Raw genomic sequence first — 22,326 nt, forward strand, 5'->3', positions numbered from 1 at the left:
AAGATACTAACCCTGTTTGCAGTTTCGCGTTCACTTACTATAATTACAGGTGCACCATCTACTTCAGCCCCAGGAGGCAGCACATTGTCTATGTGGCTAAACACCCTGTCTCTAGTTCTATGCTTATGCAAGGCAGAGACAGACATGTTTATGTAAGTAGATAATGCAGAAACAGAACATAAGATCTGATATTAAAGTAGGCCAGAGGGTAGTTGATTTCCTAGTTTCTACACTTTGGTAGCTATCCATCCATCCATCCATCCATCCATCCATCCACCCACCCACCCACCCACCCATCCACCCATCCACCCACCCATCCACCCACCCATCCATCCATCCATCCATCCATCCATCCATCCATCCATCCGTATTTAGAGACAGAGCCTCAATGGATTGCCCTGACTTGCCTCTCTCCCTCCGTCTCTCCTCCACCCCTCTGTCCCTCCATCCTTCCATCCCTCCATTCTTCTGTCCCCTTCATCCCTTCCTCTGTCCCTCCCTCCTCCCCCTCTCTGTTGACTGGCCATGAACTCAAAGAGATAAATTTGTCTCTATCTCCTGGGTACTGGAATTAAAGCTGTGTACGACCACACCTGGTGAAAAGTATACGTTGTTCTAGGCAGAGTGGCACACACCTGTACTCCCAACACTCGGGATCTAAGAGCAGAAGAATCAGGAGTTCAAAGCAAGTTTCAGTTACAGAATGAGTTCCAGACTAGCCCAGGGTACATAGTAAGACCTTGTTTTTAAAGGGGATTTGGGCCAGAAAGATGGCTCAGTGGATATAGGTACCTGGTACTAATACTGTCATGAGTTTGATCTCAGTGACTCACAGGATGGAAGGAGACAGCTGACTCCTGCCTGTTACCTCTGCCCTCCATTTTCATGTCACGCACACATGCACACAAAATGCAACACATTTTTAAATGAAAAATTTAAAGGAATTTCTTAAGCCAAATTTTTCTTTACAGATTCCTTAAGTAGGCCTTTCTTGGCATTCACCTTTCCATGTAGGTCCTTGGATTTTCCTTTTCTTTTCTTTCTTTCTTTTTTTTTTTTTTTTTTTTGTTGTTGTTTTTGTTTTTTTGTTTTGTTTTGTTTTTATAAGACAGTCTGCAAAGCTCTGGAAAGCCTTAGCAACCAGCTGTTTGAATTCTGTAAGTAGCACAAGTTCTGCCAAGGCACAGGCTAGACAAGCCTTGGGGATGGAGTCCCATCAAAACAAAGACTGTACGGGGCAGTGAGTTCTTCACGACACACCTGCTTTTTATTTAAGATGGTTACAGTCTTCCTGAGCTCTGTGTAATATGTGTTTTTTAAAAATCACTTCACTAGTTGGACTGTGGCTCATTGTGCGAGCTGTGGCCAAGCACTGGCAGGTGGCTAAGTGGGAGACGGAGGACCTCAGAGCCTCCACGAGCTTGTAGGCTTGGGTCCCAGAGGACAGTGACACCGAGACCCACTTACTGCTGTGAGGAGATATTGATTTTCCCCTTCTCTGTTCTCAGCAACTCCTCTGAAGTAGGCATGGTATGAAGCATCTTTCACAGACAAAAGAAGAAAAACTGTCACAATGAACTTTGTCACTCCCCAAATCGGACATTTCAGACCAAACTAGATAGAAGGGAACTATTTAAAGGACTCCCTCAAACCTCCTGACTTCTGAGACAAAGAGGTCCCCCTGCATCTGTAGAACAACCTCCTAGGGAGAACATGTATGCAGTCCGTGGCAACCTTATAGAGGGAAATATGTGTGCTATTGATGTATGTATGTGCACGTATGTTTAATGTTCTGAAAAGATAATAAAAAGATCAAGCAACATTGCTTCGTGCTGTGATCACGGAAGGTTAGCGGAGCGGGCTCATCCGAGCTTGCAAGATGTTCCCTTCCTGTTATAATTGGCTGCTGGGTAGGCTTGGCCCTAACTAGAATGCCAACGTTCGATTTCACTGTGTCCTCAAGGAGACGTGTCACCGTTTATGCTGGCTTCAGTGACAATTTTCTAAAATGGAAACTCGTGGGAAATCATTACAGTGTTTATCCGTCCCCCTTGTCGGACGGTGTTATCCTGTGATATTTTACCAGTGTTTTCCACCGCATGACGGCATCGTGCAGAGGTGAAGGCAGAACAGGTCCCTCTGTAATTTTGTGACCACATTTTACTTGCTGCAGAAGAAAGGATAACTGACAATTAAGTATTTGGGATGCCACAGAAAGAACGTGCGCAGCTAATCAATGGCACCCTTTGGGACGGTGATTTTATAAAGCTGATAAGGTGGGAAAATCGGGGTTTTGTGATTTGTGTTACATGATGATAATTGCACCTTTTCAATAAAAACGACATTTCTGGAGTAAACACTGAGCTGGTGAGGCTACTGCGCCAGTGCCACTGTTCTCCTGCCCCATTCAGACAAGGGTTTGTAAATGGCTTTATAGAATAGGGCATACACACACACACACACACACACACACACACACACTGCTATCTACAGGAAGATAATAAAGTTTGGCTCATTTTGAGTTCTTATTGGAGTTTTAATATTTATTAGATGATGTGATACCAAGTGTGTCACAGTACATGACACACTCAGCACACTCCCATGATTTAGCCCCGTTTCCAGTGTCATCATACTCACACATATGTATTTGGCATGGATTCTGAAATGACACACTGGAGGAGTGACGACTCAAAGCTGTGCTCTCTGGTCATCTGTAGGATCTCTTACCGAGTGTGAATTAAAGGGCCTTAATCTGGAAGTTCTTTGGTCTTTCTTTTCCCACATGGGCCATTCTCCTAGTTTCCCTGAACAGGCTTCATCGGGACGTACACTTCTTCCCTGTTGAATGAAACAGACTGCTTTGAACATGCTGAATTACCAGTGGGCTGACAGTCCTTACCAGCTACCGTTCCTACTGGGAACCACCCCTGGCCCCTCTGCTGGCCTACCGCTTTCTCTCTTTGTTTGAGCAGCCTACTACTTTGGAAACTTCAGTCTTGTGGTTACTGTCATTGTTGCCTCTGGCCCTTCCTAGGTGTATAGGTCTATCACGCTCTTTCTCTCTCTTGGGTTGCAGTAGGCGAGGCACATGCGCTGAGTGAGGTGGGGGCATTCAGCTCTCTTGACAGCTTGTAGAGGAAGCCCTTCATGCTGACCCACCGCAGGAGACCCACAGAATCCCAGTGCAAACAGCTCCTTTGTCTTGGGTCTGTGATTAATTGTGCCTCTTACAGTATTTTACTCAGTGCTTATACCTGTAAAATTCAATGGGATTTATTTCTGGAACTTTCTCTTAATTTGTCCAGTTCGTTTTGAATTACACTCTCTTCATAAGTTGTTTGCCAAGCCTCACACGTCAGCTTTGCAGGAACAGGTGAGCATCGTGCAAAACTCCACTACCAGGGACTTAAGATATCAACTAAACAGCCCTGACCCTGGAACCTTACAGTTTCCCACCACCAAAATTCTTCTCACCTGACAGGTTTAGAGATCTAGGCTTCACCAGCTGAAGTTGGAGAGTGTCAGGTATTTTCCCTAACAGTTCCTCAGCTTTGGGAACCCTATAGCATATGCTATTGTTATACTTTGAGTTGTATATAGAAGGCACTGAAGCAGTAAGCGTGGAATGCTTCTTAGAACGAGTGAAGTAATAGATTTTGGTCTGTTGGGAAGACTCCTTTCCCATAGTGACTTCACTGCTTAGACAAATACTTTTAACCACAGTCCAGAGCTACAGACAGCGATGCGGATGGAGCACACAGTCCGGCGAGGTCCTATTGGACGGAAGGGTAGACCCCAGACAGGAAGCCAGTACATCTTTTGGGGAGCTTGTGAACAGCACTGGTCTGCATGTCAGGTCCAGGCCAGGTGTGAGTGTTCAGCAATCTGACTGGTACAGCCTGGCTAAAAGCAGGGGTCCTCTTTTAGTCCCTGTCAGTCTGCATCTCCTCCGAGAGTGGGGAAGGGAGGGGGAGGGAGGGAGGGAGAAAGAGAGAGAGAGAGAGAGAGAGAGAGAGAGAGAGAGAGAGAGAGAGAGAGAGAGAGAGGAGAGAGAGGGAGGGAGAGACTGCCAAGAAGACTGAGACTTAGTTTCATCCAGTTTTTTAAAAGGATCCACAAACTACAAATGACTAAGATCTGTTCACTGCATAGATAATCATCCAGATTTTCCAAGTGGGTAAAATGAAGCTTCAGGATCAAGACAACAGAAAACTCACAAAGGGAAGAAAGTGAAATCTCTCACGTGCATCTTGTGTGCCAGAGACTTCTTCTGGAAATGTGTCCTCAAATCCTCACAGAAGTCCCTAAGTACGAGGAGGAACGGTGCAGACCAAGCCCGTCTACAGAACCCATGTGTCTTGTGCACCACACTGCCTGGGGAGGAAATCAAAAGATGTACAGAGACCAGCAGTCAAAACCAATGGGAACATGACTTCATATTTTAAAATGTGACTTTTATTTTTCAATGTAGTTAGGAGCTTATCTGGGGAATAGAGTTGGGTGATTTAAAGCAGATGGGTTCTAAAGATGTGGGATGAGTCAGGGCATGGCTTTGAAAAGGAATGGTTGCCCCTGAGACTGAGCATTTCAAGGACCGAGGATGGAAATGGAACAGCTGGGAGGCCCCCCTTGCTGTTCTGTCTCCTGCATGAGATCATGTGTTTATGGCCCAAAGGCTGAGTTGAACTAATTGAATTCCTATTTGGCATCTCTGTACTAATTAATGACAGTTGTTTCATTTGTACATATTATATTAAATTAGGTGAATTTTTCATCTGTGGGCTAATTCTTTTTTGTGCAGGGTTTCCTAACAGAGTTCAGGGATCCTTCCTGACCACATAACAGAAAGCCTTACCAACACCCCAGCACACACAGGTGCCACTTCCTTTACGACACTAAATGCCAGAGAGTAGCTTGACCATTGTTGTCTGGAAAATATTAATTGAGAATGTTCAGGGAACAAAAATAGGTGCTCATAAGTTTCTAGAGTTTTCTGTATTTCTTTCTGCCAGGATGTCTTACCTAAAACAATGTGGTCATCTGTTTGGAGAACTCTAGGGAGAGTGAGCAGGATTAATTCCTGTCCTTGTATGCAGTGTAAACAGCTTTTTGCCTGTCTTTTGTCATTAATGATCATGCTGTGGATGTAGCCAGTGCATTGTAAGCCAATCTGTCAAGGCAAATAAACAATTCACCTTGTTAAAATTCCCTAAATCTTGCATTAATAAAACCAAAGTAACCCCCCGAACACTCAAGAGATGTCCCCCTCCATACCGCAGTGATGGATGGTATGTCTACAGAGCCTGGAAATTAAGTAGTTCGGGTCATTAAAAGTGTCTCACACTTCTTATTGATTTTATTTATTTTAAAAAGGTAGGGGTGGAGATAAGAATTTTGCATCCTCTCTCTCTCTCTCTTTTTTTTTACATCTTTTAAAAAAATCTGAAGCCTACTACCTCTACAAGTAGTTAAAACTATTTCTGTCCCATATTTGTCAGAACGTTAAGTTTTATTATTCAAATGGCTATTCTATTAGGCAGACATCTAGAAATAGCTTGCAACCGGTATCACAGAAGAAACATCCAGAACTTCTAGAAGCGATCATCTCTGAGTATTCAGAAGCCCCCTTGGGTAGATGGGATTTGAGATAAGTCTTAAACAATTTGAAAGAAATGAACTGAGATGTTGGGAATTATCTCTGTGGGCAGAGGGTGGCTTCCCTCCTTTGTCTTCTCTAGTTTTTTTGTTGTCCTCATGCATAATTAGGAAAAGAACTTTATATCTGAGATAAAGGGAGGTAGGTGCATGGATGGGTCAGTGGGAGGGAAAGCATTTGAGCGGTGTAGTATTTTTAACTATCACCATCCTCTGCGTGTTTGAGCTATGCATGTACTTCCTTCTTTATCCCATCCTCCACTGAACGCGCCACCTGCTCACTGCCGTATCTCAGCGCCTGATACAAGTGTCGATCATTTATTTAATTAGTTTAATTAATTTGTTTAGAGTAGGATTCCCCATCGCTTTTTAAATCTTCTTCCTTTCTTTATTTCTTCATATCTTTCTGGTATAGTGGGGTCTGTGAGGGATGGTGACAGCCCCTTCCAGTTGGGCCATCTCTGGGACCTGAACAGCAAGAGAATCGGGGACTGCAAGGCATCAGCAGGCCTGGCTGCCTGTGCGGTGCTGGTCCATGTGTATGGTCTGGAATGAGTGGTAGGGTTCCCGACTTGTGAGGAGTGGGGTTACTCAGCACAGCAATGGCGGTATGCCCACGACAAACAGAAGCGCTTAGACTTTGACCTAATTTTTGTTGTTTGTTCTGTATCTTCTGCACCCGTTGCTAAGATGACGTTCTCATCCCTCTCTGGATAACACGCTTATTAGGGAAACATGGTATGTTATTGAAGCAGACACTTAGGCAGAGTTACTTTGTGAAACATGGCCAATTCTAATTATAATCCCAACACTGAGAAGGTTGGGGCAAGAGGATTGCTTTGAATTTAGGGCCAGCCTGGGCTAGAGAGTACACCCTTCTCTCAAAAGATAACCCAAAGAGGAGTTATGTAGTCTTCAGTGCTTTGCCTTAGTTGAGGGAGAGGAGCAGGCATCAAATGTGTAGTCCGTTGATACATGTTAGCAGAATCTTTAAAAAATGCATAAATATGAGCTTTCACAACCCTCTACCATGTTTCTCCTTGATGTCGCATGACTCGGTTCTTCGCGTGCTGACACGTTTATGCCATTATGCCAGCTCCTTAGCAAAGCTGTTTAAGTGGGAGGACTTTATAGATTTTTTTTTCAATAGATACCCTGATTTACACTTAGTGGTAAAGTTGTCACTGACCCTTTAAGTGGAGCTGTCCACATGGCAGTAAATGTCAAGTGATCCTAGTACAGAAGCACCTGATAACTAAGGGCTTAGACTAAATCTTCCAGATGGAAAAACTGCAGGATTGCCTAAGAGTGGCGATGAGCTCTGGAAATGTAAATACTTTATCACTCAATAGCAAAAACTTTGACTTGTGGATCTCAGCAGCGTTGCTGATGTGCCTGGGACTGAACTGTGCAGGCAGGAACAGAGTCTCTGTGAAGGCAGGGACCGTGTCCAGTGCTTCCCCAGTGAGCTAATGAAGGTAGGAGACACTTCTGCAAATCTGCCCTGCAGCAGTTGATTACGTACAGGGTGGGCTCATGCCCGTGCCGTATAGCGAACAAGTCAGCCTGAACCTGTGATGGGTGGCGTGGACCACTCCTCAAATCAGTTGTGAGGAATGCTGCTGGGGAGGACTTTGCAGGACAGTTATGGCTTTCCAATAGCGGTCCTTAGATTGATGGCCTAACAGACTTCCCTCCTGTTTCTAATTCTGTTTTCTGTTTTCACAGGCCGTCATTTTGGAAAATGAAGAGCTTCCCAAACTCTTCCTTGACTTCCTCAATGTAAGACACTTGCCCTCTCTACCAAAAGCAGAAAGCTGTGGGTAAGAACTGCCGTTTATGTGTGGGTGTGTTTCTTAAGTTACCCTTCAGTAGTTGATTATTTGAGCAAATGCCATAGGGCGCTCTGGCCACACCTAAGCTCTTGGTTGAGGTCTTACTCTCTCATCCCTGTGCTCATAGTGAGAAGCATCCCTCCCAAGTCTACATCTCCATCTTGAAGCAGAAAGTCCCGACAATGCCATGCTTAGGCACGAGGAACTCACCTGTCAAATAATGCTGTCACTTAGTGTCACAGATGGTAATTATGGGTCCAAATAGTATGATTGAGAACAGTCCTTTGACTTGTGCCAAGAATACATATTCATATAGCTTTTTAAAGATATACTTTTATTGTTTGTATGTGCCCGTGTGTGCCATGTTTGTAGAGGGGGTGCCTATGGAAGTCAGAGAGGGCACAGACCCACCAGAGATGGAGTTGCAGGGGATTGTGAACTGCCAGACATGGGTGCTGAGATCCAAACCCAGGTCCTCTAGAGGAGCAGCAAGTGCTCTTAACCACCAGGCCTAGCCATCTCTCCAGTCCCAAGATCACTGACCCAACACTCCTCCTTTGGTTGTTGGTCAGAGTCACAGTATTTAAGTGCCTTTCCCAAGCCTTGCAAATGGCAGAACCCAGGCCTTCCACAGGGGCCCGCTTTCATCTCTGCTGATTCTCTCTCAGGAACTCACAAGTGACGGGCCTATCGTCCCCAGTCCCTGTTAACCGTAGAACTAGAGGTTCAAGATCACCAGCAGCCAGCGAAAGTTCTTCTAAAGAATGAAATCTGCAACAAACTGGGCGGAGCTGGCAGTGTGGCCCAGTCAGCCAGTCCAAAAGGACATAAGGCAAATCCAGCAGGGGAAAGGGCTTTACCCATTTACCCCTTCTATCTCTAGTCCTTACTGAGGTCAGACTAAACCCGAGCAGAGCAGTAGACCCCTGTCACCACTCCTAATCAGAACTGTTGATTCAAGACACTTGCTCATTACCCCCGAGCCTGAATCATCATCCACACACCAAGAAATATCTATAGCCAGTGCGTTCAGTCCCAACCCCTGTATTCAAGCTTCCTGGGAGGGCAGGTTCACAGATACACAGAGACTTAACAGTAACAGTGAAAAGTAGGTCTTTTTACTTCTATTTCAACCCCGAAACAGTAAAAGGCCACACGATTTTTAAGCGATCTTCAAGAAAATTGAAATCTCCAGAATCTTCCATGCTAAAAGTTCCCCCGGATAAGTCCCGGGCCATGCTCTGGCTCAGCATAGACTCTCCATTTTTCTGTTTGTTTCCCAAGTCAGCGCTAAGGATAAAATCTTTTGCTTGGTTGGCATAAATATTGGCCCAACTTATTTGGTCTTTTTCTTTTCTTTTATAAACATTTCAGATCTTTTGACGAGACAGAATCTGAAGAGTCAAGGTAAGAACTTAGTCAGCCAAGAGTTACAGAAGATCAATAATAAACCTTCAATTTATTAAGTTTGTAACTACCCACGGAAGGCACATTTAAAGACATGTTTCTCTTGAAAACCTTTGTCAGATATTGGTTTTAAGGTGGTAAATATTTGATCGGGATTTGCATGGCTAATTGCTTATGATTAGGAGTGAGAGAACTAAGAGCCCCACATAGCATTATACAAACAGTACTACTGTCGTATGTCTGATCAAATCACAGAGCTGTGGGAAAGTCCTTTGCAGAAGGGATGTTTACTGCAAAGATGGGTAATATCTGTCTCATATCCCAGAGAGAAATATTTGGAAGGCAATTGCAGCACCCATAATTTCCCTCAGCGAATTTACTGTTACTCACCCACACTGGTAGATGCGGAGACCTGAAGACATCCCGCCCAGCAGTTTGATCCCCTCAAAGCTAGTTTGTAGTGTTTTCTGTTTACCATCGTCCCCTGATGCTGACATGCCTGTTTTTGACCTTTCCAGCAAGCTGTCCCACCAGCCAGTGCTGCTGTTCCTTGGGGATCCATACGTCTTGCCTGCAGCCAGCGGTAATCAAACCTGTCATCTGCTACAGATCTTTACTGATCTGCCCCTGCACCACATAAACCACGTTTGTAATACGGCTCTAACAGAGTGACATCGGTCCAGGGCTTAATCATCTGCCAATAAACCAGGGCTCTCGGTGTGAGAGACATTTAGAATTTTAATTGGGGCCGGCCTTTCAGGAGGAAATGTAATTTTTCTTTCTCTCTTCCTGGCCTATTTTGAATTAGAGAAAGAAGAGATAAAGGTATTTCTTTTTCTTTTTCTTCTTCTTCTTCTTCTCTCTCTTTCTCTCTATCTCTCTCTCTTTTTTTTTTTTTTTTTTTTTTTTTTTTTTTTTTTTTTTTTTTTTGCTATATTATTTAGACTGCTGCTTGTTTTTAATCTAGATGTCAAGAGTTCAAGCTCAAGGCTCTAGTCCATCTTAGAAATGCTTCTTTCCTAGCCTTGTGCTTGCATTCCAGGTATACCTGTGTTCCTATTTAGATGTCTTTGATGGCAAACTATATATATTTTTAAGTTGTATATTTTAAATACAACTAATTGATTTAAGCATAACCATAACTGATATTTCAGCATGCATCCTCTTCAGGTCCAATTCCCGACAGTCCTCAGAGTGTTCTCCTGTGTTCCACTCCCCGAGGACGCTCTCAGACACCATCTCGTTTACCTGCAATCAGTCTTATGAAGTAGGCTCAGCAGGTGATATCAATGGCTATAGGAAAAAATCTGGACCCAAGGATGTCGTGACTTGCCAGGCTCAGGTGGACTGAGCTTCCCTTTCCTGTAGCACGTCAGCTCTCCAGCCTCCGAGAATCACAAATATCACAGACACACGAACACATAAAGGAGCCATTGTTTCTGTCGAGGAAATCTTCCTACGAGCTGGAGAGAGGGCACTGCTTCGGTAGCATGGGGCTTGTATTAAGATTATCCACTTACCTACCGGTAATGGAAAGGTGGCCAGGGCACAGACATAGCTCCCTAACAGACTCCTCCGAATGATCAGGGAACTGCCTGAGCTGTAAAGAGTGTGTTTTAATGGTAGCATTTTGTACATATCTTCTCAGTGAGCCATAGTTGATGCTTTTAAGATTCATTTCCCGTCTTTAATATATTTGTATATTAGCTGGTGTTGTACTAACATATTATGTTTAACAACAATAGTACAACCTAGTCTAGATTAAATAGCCATGTTATTTTTTAAATGGCTGCATACATATTTTCCTAGAAATTGTCTCTGTTCAGACATTTCAGGTACGTGTCCAAAGTTCCAGCAGGAATGGAGAGACCCAGACTGGACAGGAATAGCCAGGAGCTCAGTGAAAGGGTGGGGGACATGTGATTTGTGATCTTTAAATCTGATTTTTTTTTAGTTTATTAAACAGCACCTACCACATAGCATAGACTCTGACAGTGCTGACCAGACAAGCCTCTGGGAGGCAACGTCTGGGAACCAGGAGAATCACGGCATGTATATTGTTGATAACTTGATAGTGTGGACCAAAATAAGTGAATTCCTATTTGATAATAGCTGTCAATGGGTTTGGAGGTCAGGAAGAAACGGGCTCAAGGGTTAGCCTTCATGCTGTTTTCTTAGACTTTTGGCACACCCAGTTTTAGAAATCCAGCTCCTCTGGCCTGAGAGAAACTTCAGGTGTATCATACTGTGTTGTTAAGATGCTTTTTGGCCAGCAGAAGTCATTATCCCGGAGAATACCGAATGTGGAGATAATCTGGAGATCTACGGGCTGCCAAGTTCCAGTCACTCTTCACATTTCAGGTGTTCTGTCTAAACGTTCTTTTAGAAAATGCTAACACTCAGGGCTGGATAGGCAGCAGCACTGGCAGAGAGCTTGCCACTCAAGCACACAAGTCTGAGTTCTAGCCACAGAACCTTCGCCAGCACATCAGAGGTAGGTGAGAGGATCCCCTGGAGTTCACTGGCCAGCATCACTGAGTCATTGTACTCTCAGTCTCTGAGACCCTGTCTGCAAAACCAAAGAATGACACCACAGGTTGACTTCCACCTTCCATATGCATACACACACACTACACACCCACAGAGGTTGATCATTCCCTTCTTAGCTTTTAACAAAAGTCAAGAACGTACCCTCAGTTTTAAAGATCTGTTTATTTCTATCTTATGTGGATAAATGTCTTACCTGCATATTTGTATATGCACCATCTGTGTGCCTGCAGAGGCCTCTGAAACAGGAATTATAAATGGTTGTGAGTCCCCTTGTGGGCGCTAGAAACCAAACCCAGGTCCTGTGCAAGAGCAGCAAGTGCTCAACCAGCGAGCCAGTTCTAGCCCCCAGAGAGAACTCTCTTAAAGGCATATGCTTTTTGCCTTTGTCTTAACTTTTCTGGAAAGCTCAGAAGAACTCTTTCCAAGTAGCAGGACGTTGTGGACAGTTCTCTTCTTTGTCTTACTAGCGCCTTCATCAGCTTTAGATGTATCAGCCACATCCTCTCCCTTCCAGCACTGTCTCACCCCTGACTTTCCCATCAAAGACTGGGTGCTGCTGGATGAGCCTTTCCTTAAATAATCTCCTGCCTGTGGCCTTGAAGTCCCCCATCTGCACTACTGTTATTTCCCACATATGTACTTGTTCTGATTTGCAAGAACTTGTGGTCTATTCCAGACCATCTCTCTTCACACCCTTTGGCCCCAGCTACTCTGGGCCTCAAGTGCATCAGCCTGGTAAACCCTAACCCTGGGCACCTGCCCTACTGCTGACTCTGCTCCCAGGACACCTGCTGCTTCCTCTGAGAATCTTCTGGTTTTCATGCTTGGTGGTCTGTCATCTCCCAGGCATCATGTTGACTGTCACAGCTTTGAAACTTTCACTGCCTCTCTCTTTAAAGCAACCTTCATGCATCTTTGTTCTGTTGTCACTCCATATGAGTGTCCATTAGATAAGCGAATGCCGGTAAAAATAGCAAGAAAGATATCCCAAGTCATGTTCCTTCCCATCACGCCCCAATGAGATGAAGATTTTCTGAAGGAAAGAACAGTTGTCTGAGTACATCAAGCAGTAGTGGACATTGTATTGAATCATACCCATGATGCAGACTGACTCTAAAGTCTAAGGTGAAACAAATGGGTAGGGGATGGACGTCAAGCCCAACCATCTCATCACTAACCATTAGGGTGACAGACCCTCCAGCTTCCTCACTTTTTCTCAGAGTACCTTGTTGGCTATCTTCAAGAGAAATGGCTGCAGACTGTCCTCTGGAGAACATCCACACTGGCTTCTCCCTGTGAGGGAACACATTCTCCTGGACACCCGCATAGCTAGTTCCTACATCACCCCATTCAGATCTGCTCAAATGGCCCCTTCACTCTGGGTCTTGTTTCCCATCACCATGCCCTGTAACCCATGCCCTGTTTTTTGTCCTGGCTTTGAAGCCACTGTCCTGATGTAGAGTTACTCACCAGACATAGTGGGAATTTTATTGTTGTTTTGTGGGACGTTGTTGAATCCACTTTAAGTAAATGTGTTCATGAAATAAATTAGCTGTATTTGAGAAGACTAAGATTTTAGATGGCAAAGGCTAACAATATACTATCTGCATGAAATATGTTTGTTTGGATATTTTGCTGAAAATTAATCAATGGTTTAACATATTAAAAATCTGTATAAGGAATGAATTTAAAACTAGAGTTAGCCAGACATTTGCTTCAAATACACAGATATATAGCGTGTTACAGGCCTAGTCTATGAACTTGGTCACTCAACAGTTTAGCCTGTAAGGAAGGGACAAGCTCTGCACTCTTCACACAACTCTCCGTAGCCATGGGGCTGGGAAGGGACTACGCAGGACACAGAACCATTTCAAGAAATGTTTGCCAAGGTAAAGTTGTCAGTTACCCAGCTAGTTACTTGCCCTTGATTCACAAGCATCTCCAACTCAGAAGATCCCAAACTGAATTGACTGTCTTCTAGTTCACCCTCCTTCATCAGCCTCCCCCACAACCCTCTGGCTGAGTAAGGCAGAGCCCCGGCGAGCACCTGAGATGACTTCAGCTATTCCTATTTTCTTCTCCTCCCTTCCCTTCTTCCCTCTCCTTTCTTCCAGCCCCTTTTGTGAGACAGTCTCACCATAGACTATATAACTTACAGTCACGGTATAATCCAGGTTGGCCTTTATTCCAAGGTCCTGCCTCAGCCATCAGTCCCTGGGATCACAAGAACGCACCACCCCACCCAGCTTAACCCTTGATTTCTCCCTTGTAGCCATAGTCACTTGTCATCAGGGTCACAGCCTTCATCCCTCAATCCATCCACTCCTCTGTGTCCTGCATCAGGGTCTCCCTCTGCACTGCGGCAGTGACCATGTGGGTCTGTGTCCACCTCACACTTCTCCCGTCCCTCTTCTGAGTGACAAAAGTTCATCTTGTCTTACTTAGATCCCCTCAGCACCCTCAGTATATTTCTGATAGAGCGTGGACTCCCACGAGATCTTCTCAAGGCTGACCTGGCACCTTCCCGCCTCACTTCCACTGAGGACTCTGAACCCTCAGGGCTCCCTAGCCATAGGCTACACTGTCACCTCATATGCCCTGGAGCCTTCTCTGCTTTTCCAATGAAGTTCAGTTCCCTGTGTATTACTTTACATGGGGCAGCCACTCTATAGGAAATACATGTAGGAGTAAAAGTATTAACATGTTGGATCGTTTGCATAATAACTCTAAGGTATTGGGCTATTTGCATAGCATATTCATTCAGGGTGCTCAGCTTTCACCTAACTCCTGCTGTAACTGTATGCAGATCGTAGACATCATACCTGAGCCATGGAAAGATTGAGACCCCCCCCCCACAGTTCCCAATACTTTACCTGCTCTGACACTAGAAACTGGCTCAGCATACTGTGTATACCTTTGCGTCTCTTTTACACCTTCTACAAAAAATGTGGCTGGTTTTTCAAGTTTGATAGAATGACTTGTTAGAACTTTGCCCTTTCACGTTAAATAGACAGGCCTGTCTTTCTGTTCTTGAGAAGCATGCCCACAAGTGCACACACAACTAGGACCAAGTGCCTCCCTAAGCCTCAGTGGAAAAACTGCAGCCAAGTAGTCCCAGTCCCAGAATCTTGGAATTCCTTCGAGTGTATTGAGATTTTGTCAGAAACTGAATTGCCAGCACAATCCATCTTCCTTGTGAGGAAACATCCAGATAAGGAGCCTGGGCCTACCAGGCGGCATTAACCATTAGAAGAGCCTGACTCGATACACTACAAATCTGGTAGTGCCGGACGCTGGTAGCCAAGGTGGCCTCTGGCTGTCAAACACAAATGGTAACACTCCTTGCCCATGGGTGAATACGCCCAGGTAGTAACCCTGACCTCTGACACTGTGGCCTTGATCTCTGACCTTCCTTCCCAACCGAGGGCAAGGGACTCTCCTATGTGGACTCCAGAGAGATGTGGTGGCTCCGACCCTTTATCCATAAAACACAGTTATATGTTGTTGATGCACATAAAGAAAAGCAGCCTTCCTTTTGTTTTTCAGATTTCCCAAATGTGGTCATCGAAGGAGTTCTTCATGGGATATTTTTCTCTCACCTGCAGCCCAGGTAGAAACCCTACCTGGCTGGAAGAAGCCGGATGTCAGTGCCAATGGCGAGAAAATCGATATCTCTACCAAGTTAACCGAAACGACGTGACACAATAGCTCTAGCTAGTGGGAGAATTCACAGTCCTAGCTTCCTTTGGAACAGGGACATTTCTATTAGAATGGTGCTTTTAAAATTAGAAACTGAGCCAGGGTGGGGTCAGTTTCAGACCAATTATTTGAAAAGTGGAAGTGAGATTACAAGGGAAGTCAGGAAAAGGAGGCCACAGTGGATTACTGGGAGCGCTGAGTGTCACAAAACAGAGCAAGCCTCGGCTTCGGTCCACTGTCTGCTAATTGGAAATCGTCCTGAGTCACGCTGACACTGAGCAACATCAGTGGCCTTTTGTTCAGACCTTGGACACACTCACCTTTGCGCCAGGAGAGTTTTCTCAGCAGGGGATGCTGTATTCTGGAGTGCGGGTCCCTGAAGAGTGTCCACTGTGCCGACTGGAAATTCAGTCATGCTGACAGTTGAGTGCATTTTCATTCCCATTACAGTGAAGATGCCTCCCACCTAGAAATTAGCTGCCAGCATCAGGGTTTGAGATAAAATGGGGGTGTTGGGACCACCCTTGAGAGCACTCTAGAAAGGCGCTATACCAGAAGTCTGTCCTCCCTCATCCTCTCCCTCTAGTATTGGAAAGTGTGAGTGCTCCTCAGAAGAGCGGCTGCTACCCCTGGTGAAGGCCATATAGAAAGTACATACTCTAAACACTAAAATCATACTGCAAAATTCTTGTCCCACAGGAGTGGGACATGGGGTGTCAGTGGCCACTCTAGGAGCAGACGGACTGTTTGTGGCAGGGTTTCCCCAATGATGTGCACCCACATGGCTGTCACAGACTCTGGTTGCTTGTTCAGGTTCCTCTTCACTGACATCATGTATGGATTAAAGTGAGTTAGATGCTCGATGCTGTCTCTCCACTGGATGTCACACAGACCGTCACCTTCCATTTTCAGTGATGGAGCAGAGCGTATGTCCTACCTGTGTGTATGTGCTGATGAACATCCTACTTATGGAGTTTTCATAAAGTTAAATGTGGAAGAAAATATTTACGATTAAAATACCATGTCATGAATTTTTATTAGCGTCTAAACCTACAGATTGAAAGCCTGCTGCAAACTTTTAAAAATAACATTTTTATGATGGATTGTGTGATCACATGTTGGAAATAAAGTAACAAGTGTTATTAACAAAAACTAAATAGTAAAGTACTAGAGATACTTTTTAAAATGTTTTTATGTTACTAGCTATTTTGAGTTAAATAAAAGCAAACAAAAGTAAGTATTTGAATTTGTCTTTTCCCAGAATTGTACTGGAAGCAGAGATTATGTCTCTTCCCACATATGCACAGAACACAAATCCAAACACTGTCACATTTCACATCGATGTGCATTTCTGATCTGTCGGGTGGTAAATTAACTTATCCATGATTATGCTAATGGACCCTCGTCAAATACTTCACGGTTTACCAAATTAAAACTTCTAAAATAAATAAAGACCAAACATATGTTTTGCTCTCAAAACATCTTTTAGCTGATAATAGGCTCATGCCTATGATCCCAGCACTTGTGAGGGCAGAGGAAGGAGGATTGCTATAAGTTTGAAGCCATCTTGATTTAGATAGCTAGTTCTAGCTCAGCCAGGGATACATAAAGGATGTTGTCTCAAAACCAAGACAAAGATAAATCGTTCCTTTTTGGAAATTAAATTGCATACTAGCAGTGACCTTCTATTACTCATTTTTAAATGTAGTATGTTGGCTGGAGAGATGGCTCAGAGGTTAAAAGCAGTTCAAGAGCACTGGCTGCTCTAACAGGTCCTGAGTTTAGTTTCCAGCACCCACATGGTGGCTCACAACCATCTGAACCATAAATACTGTAGTCCTGTGAGATCTGTGTGTATACATGAAAACAAAACACATAAATCTTTTATAAAATGAAATAAAAATTTGGAATATAACTTTATCACTTGGAGTTCTTGCAGGACCTTTAAAACATGAAAGGTCTTTTAAGCAAAGGAGTTTGTGTTCCTAAAGCTGAGAAGACCTGTCAGTTCCCTTACACCCATGTCAAAGGCCTGACAACACGCTCCTATAATGCAGACACTGGAGAGGTGGACACGGGGGTCCATGGAGGCTCTGGCCAACAAGCCTAATTAAATTGACAACTTCCACCATCATTGCAACACCCTGTTTCAAAAAACAAATTGAGAACCATTGAATATGACATCTAGAGTCAACCTCTGGCCTCCACTTGTATGCGCATACACACAGGAACACATGCATACCAAAATCAAAACAAAAAGATATGATTCGCCAGTCAGTTTACACAGCCCAGAGCAATAGGAAGTTGGCCTGCATCTCACAGCCTCCCATGTTCCCACTCCATGTCATTCCCCACTGCAATGGATTCTAGGAAGAAGCTGGTAGCCTTCTGCTCAACACAGATCTGGGCACAGTAGGTGGATGGTAGCATATATTTCTATGGTTAGAAATATAAAAATATAAAAGGGTAAGAGAAACCATCCTCCCAAACCATCTCTTGAATAACCCTCTTGTGAGCAATCGTGGTACTTAGTTTTTCTATGTAGTGCTTTGAGAGATAATTCCTCTATAAGCAAGAATATATTGTCCATCTAATATTTTGTGGGTTTTAGATTATTTTTCTATGTTTATGAGTGTTTTGCATATATGTATGTGTGTACAACAGAAAAGCATCAGATTCCCAGGAGTTAGTGTTAGTATTTCTCTTTACAGTTGTAAACCTCTGCTGCAACTTACACAGCCAGCACTAGATCTGTGAATACGTCTGCCTTTTCTACTATAAAAATAACGTAGACAACTTTACATACATGTTCTACACACATGAATTTTAGTGATAACTCTCAAAAAAATTACGATTACAACAAAACTTTCATAGAAAAATCCATGTGTAGATGCACACTTCCAAGATTTTACTATTGGGTTCCGTTGGTCATGCCTGAATACGATACTTTACTCTTGGGTTCCATCACACATGGCTGCGTTGCTGTGCAGGTTGTGCTCTGTACAAGACAACAGCATGCCATACGCAAGCTGCACAATGGGAATAGCACATGGAGCCATGCCTGAAGCTCTGCAAGTGGGGAAGTCATAAAAGGCATAGCCATGGATTCCTGTGCAATAGAGAAGGGAAGGGGCAGATGACAAGAACCCATTGCCACAATGAGCCAGGATGCAGGGCAGACCCCCTCCCCCCACATGGCTGTTGACTGATGTTCTGCCCACCCTGTGCTTGCCCTGTGCAGAGCTGCTCTCCTACCTCACGGTTGTCCTGCTCGTTTACATACAGACTGTCCTGGCCCTGGTGTCCTTCCTTCTGGTGTTTCTCCCTGCTGCCCTTCAAAAGCCACACACTCATGATCTCTGCTCCCTGGCAAACCCTGCATTTGTAAGGTCTCCGTGAAACTGCAGAAATCGCACAGTTACAGTTTGGAGAAATAATCACACGTCAGAAACGGCAAAGGGCATTAGTCTATCTTGCTAACGTCGATCCGTGGGAAGTGGCTGCTTCGGTACTTTGTCGATTCTGGCATATTCTTGAGGATGGCTTACTGTGAAGGAGTACATAAAGAAGCTACTATGAGTGTGTACTGTATTTCTGAAGGAAATAGGATAACGATTACACAGAATTTTCATATGATCCATTGATTCTGGAAATGAGGGCAGTCACGCCTGAAGATGGCATCCGTGTATCTCTGTTCACAGAATCATGTACAATGGCCCAAAGGAGAGATGACCTGAGTACCCATCGGTAGAGAAATGAGTGAAAAATGAGTTCTTAGGTGTGCTATATGTATGAACCTGGAAGACATACGATAGTCATGAAAGGACAAATACTGTATGATCCCATTGTGCAATGTATATAGAGTAGTCAGTTTCCCCAACAGCAAAATCTACTTCAGGGTGTGCCCAGGGCTGGGGGAAGAGGGCATGGGGAGTTAGTGTGGCATGGGTTTATTTGGAGATGACAGTTCTGGGGATAGATGGCTGTAAATGAATGTGCTCAACACATGGCACTGACGATGATAAGAATGATTGGTTTAATTGTGAAATTGTGTGTCCTTTGCCTCGATGGGGACAACAGGAAGGAGGTCTGGGGCAAGTGGAGCTCTGTAAGTATGGACAGAGTACTCCATCAGTGTTCTCTGCCATGGGCGCAGGAATTTTCACAGTCCTGGAAAGTTATGAAATGCAAACTGGATTCAAAACTCTAAGAGTGTCAGCCAGAGCCTTGTATCAACCATTTAGGATTCTGAGTCAGCCTGGGCCATCCCATCTGAGGGGTTAGGATGTACAGCTGACTGACACATGCTGGTTGGCAGCACTGTTAGAGACTATGAGTTACCTTAGCATCTCTTTAAAAGTACTGACTTAGCCCTTGACAATTCCATACACATAGGCAGTGTATCATTACTGTATATAACCCAATCCCTCTTCCTACTCCTCTCAGACCTCAGTACTGCCTTCATTTGTGCTCTTTACTAACCTACCGTTCTAACTCATGCTGCTCGCATGAGCCTGTGTGTGAAGATCTGCTGGTTGGTTCCTGCCAACTTGACAAAACTAGCATCTCCTGGGAAGAGGGAGGGAAGCTCAGTTGAGGAATTGCCACCATCAGACTGTACTGTGGTCAACTCTTGTTGTGAGATGGTAACCCACTATGGGCAGTGCCACCCCTGGGCATGCGCTCCAGGGTTGAATAGGAAAGCTGGCTGAGTGGGCCATGATGAACAACCCAGAAAGCACTGTTCTATAGTCTCTGCTTCACCTTCTGCTCTCTTGAGTCCCTGCCTTCACATCTCTCAATGAGAATGATTGGGATGTGGGACCTAAATAAACCCTTTCCTCCCCAAGTTGCTTTTGGTCATGGATTTTTTTTTCACAGCAATAGAAATCAGAGTTGGACAGGGGCCCTCCACCATATCATGAGCAACCCACCAGCAGCCACACGCCCAGAGAAAAAGACCCCTCCCCTTTCAGCTGCTGTAACAGCCACGTCATGGCCAGAAAACACAGCATCTTACATTCCTTCTGTCCTTTCTTTTATGATATTTCCTGAGCTTTGAGGGAGAATAGATTGATATAAATGTCACATCTATAGCTGAGAACTCAACAGGCATCTATTTGAAGCACTTGGCCAGTTTCGAGTCTCTGTTAACCACTGCCCACTGCAAGGCGAAGATTCTCTGACAAAGGTTGAGGGCAGCATTAATCTATGGGTATAATTTTAATATTTAATATAATATTTAGAAGGCAGTTTGACAATATGTCCATTTAGAAAAACGGTAAGTTCTCCCCGTGGGCCTGAACCTGAGCCATGAACTTTCGATGAGGTTCACAGTTCAGACATTAGTTCCTTCCTGTAGAGCAGGCTTCAAATCCAGTCACCAAATGATTGGTCACCCCCATTACGCTCATGTCACCATTACACCAGTGGGTACCGCTGGGCTAGCAGGTCAGTATTGTAACATACTGGGCCACTGATTACTTCTTACCCAGGAGCCTACCTACATAATACCTCGGGAAGTTTCCAGATGAGTTTCAGTTTGGTTTCTCAGTGGCCTGTAATCAACTGTGTCATCAGTAATAGAGTCATTCTGTCTAGCTATACTGGGCATTTAAGAGCGATAGCAATAATCTGTGTTGTTTGGGGGTACTCTGAGGCCATCTGACCTCTAAGTTTAGCATCTTCAGAATTTCTCTCCCCCTTTCTCTTTGCTTGTCTGTTTCCCTGTACTCCCCCCTTACACCTCAAACTCCTCCTCCACTCTCTCTATCTTTTCAATAATCTACTGCGTTGCCTCTGCTGGCCTTGAATTCTTGGGCTCAAATGATCCTCCTGCCTCGGCCTCTTGATTAGCTAAAACTTCGGGCACCTGTCATTGCATCTGGCTGAGCAATATGTTACATTTACCTTCATAACTCCTTAAGAATCCACTATCCATAAACATACCTGTTCATGTCAGAATGTTGTATGTGGCAGTAAAAAGAGACTCTGAAAGAAATCTCCAGGGTGACTGACAGGTTTGAGGAAACACCCTCATTCAATGTGGTTATACACTGTGAGGGAAGTTCTGCATCTACGTTGTTATCCATTTATTCAGTGAAGTACATTTGAGGTCCTCCAGTATATTAAGACACTGTGGTAGCCCTCTAGAGAATGAAGATTTAATTTCTGTCTCATGATTTGTCAACCATTTACAAAAGAGCAACTTCCACTGTGCTGCATTGGGGACAAAGTTCCGTCTGTCACTGTCTGCAAGTCAACATAATTCTTGGTAATAATTGTAGATTTTGAATTAATCAGGGAAACTTGGAGAACTAGCAGGTACTAATTTCCAAATGGGAGCATCCACATTATTTATTTTCTGTCTATGCAGATACATCATGACAGCCAGAAATTTGGTGGTAAAGCAGCAGGTATTTTTGTGGGAAGGGGAGGAGAATACAGCAACCATGAAGCTATTGGGATAGATTTAACTTACTAAAAAGGATGTGAAAGTACGCTTGTAAATCTGACCTGCAAATGTGAACCACTTTTGCTTTCTTGTCTGCCAGTCGTCTGCCTTGTTCCCAGCTGTGGTGTCCCTTTCACTTGGCCACACCAGAGCTTCTCCCATGCCTGGTGTAGGACTCTAGTTTTCCATACTGACTCCATTCTGCTTTAGGTAGCATCTTGCTACATAGAGCTGTAGTTGAAAATCAGAGATTCAAAGTAGTAACAAGTAATAAGCACGCATTTTGGGCTGGTAGCCTCTGAGTAAGTCCTTGAAGCCTTATCAAGCTGTACTCAGTCACGTGACACTGTCCCATGCCACTGCGATGAAGGTCAAGCTAGAGGGAGAAACAGCTTGACTTGGGCCACCAGTTTATAGGGAGAGCTAGAATTTGAAGCTTTATTCTGCAGAGTTCAGGCCAGTCCATTTTCTAGTGAGCCTTGTCTTTGCGCTGTTAGAACTCTGGATTGTGCGTGTCTTCTGTTCAGATTGGCTCTTGCTATGTGATCCAATTTGGCTTTGAAACTTCGCCTTCTCCCCACTTCTGCTTCTGGGCTACTTCTGTGGCTACAGAATGTGTTACCACATCTTACTGGAAATGCATAGCCTGCCTCCAGCTCTTTTTTTTTTTTTTGGTACGAATTTTATGCTGGTACCACTTTCTGGCAGCCATGGCCTTTTTACTCC

At 44.3% G+C, this 22,326-nt stretch overlaps 1 protein-coding gene across 4 annotated transcripts in view; it reads left to right on the forward strand.

Moving 5' to 3' along the window:
- The window catches only part of SNX24 (sorting nexin 24), a 141,197-nt gene extending 124,931 nt beyond the window's left edge, over positions 1-16,266 (forward strand). For all 4 annotated transcript variants that reach the window (XM_080920237.1, XM_080920240.1, XM_080920238.1 and 1 more), the window contains 4 exons: positions 7,384-7,478; positions 8,865-8,897; positions 9,416-9,480; positions 14,994-16,266. In XM_080920237.1, coding sequence (XP_080776363.1) covers positions 7,384-7,478; positions 8,865-8,897; positions 9,416-9,480; positions 14,994-15,061 — 261 coding nt within the window. In that variant the 3' untranslated portion in view covers positions 15,062-16,266. The remainder of the gene's footprint in view (positions 1-7,383; positions 7,479-8,864; positions 8,898-9,415; positions 9,481-14,993) is intronic.
- Positions 16,267-22,326: the final 6,060 nt, after the last annotated feature.

The sequence above is a fragment of the Micromys minutus genome, assembly GCF_963924665.1.
Source record: "Micromys minutus genome assembly, chromosome: 8".
NCBI lineage: Eukaryota > Metazoa > Chordata > Mammalia > Rodentia > Muridae > Micromys > Micromys minutus.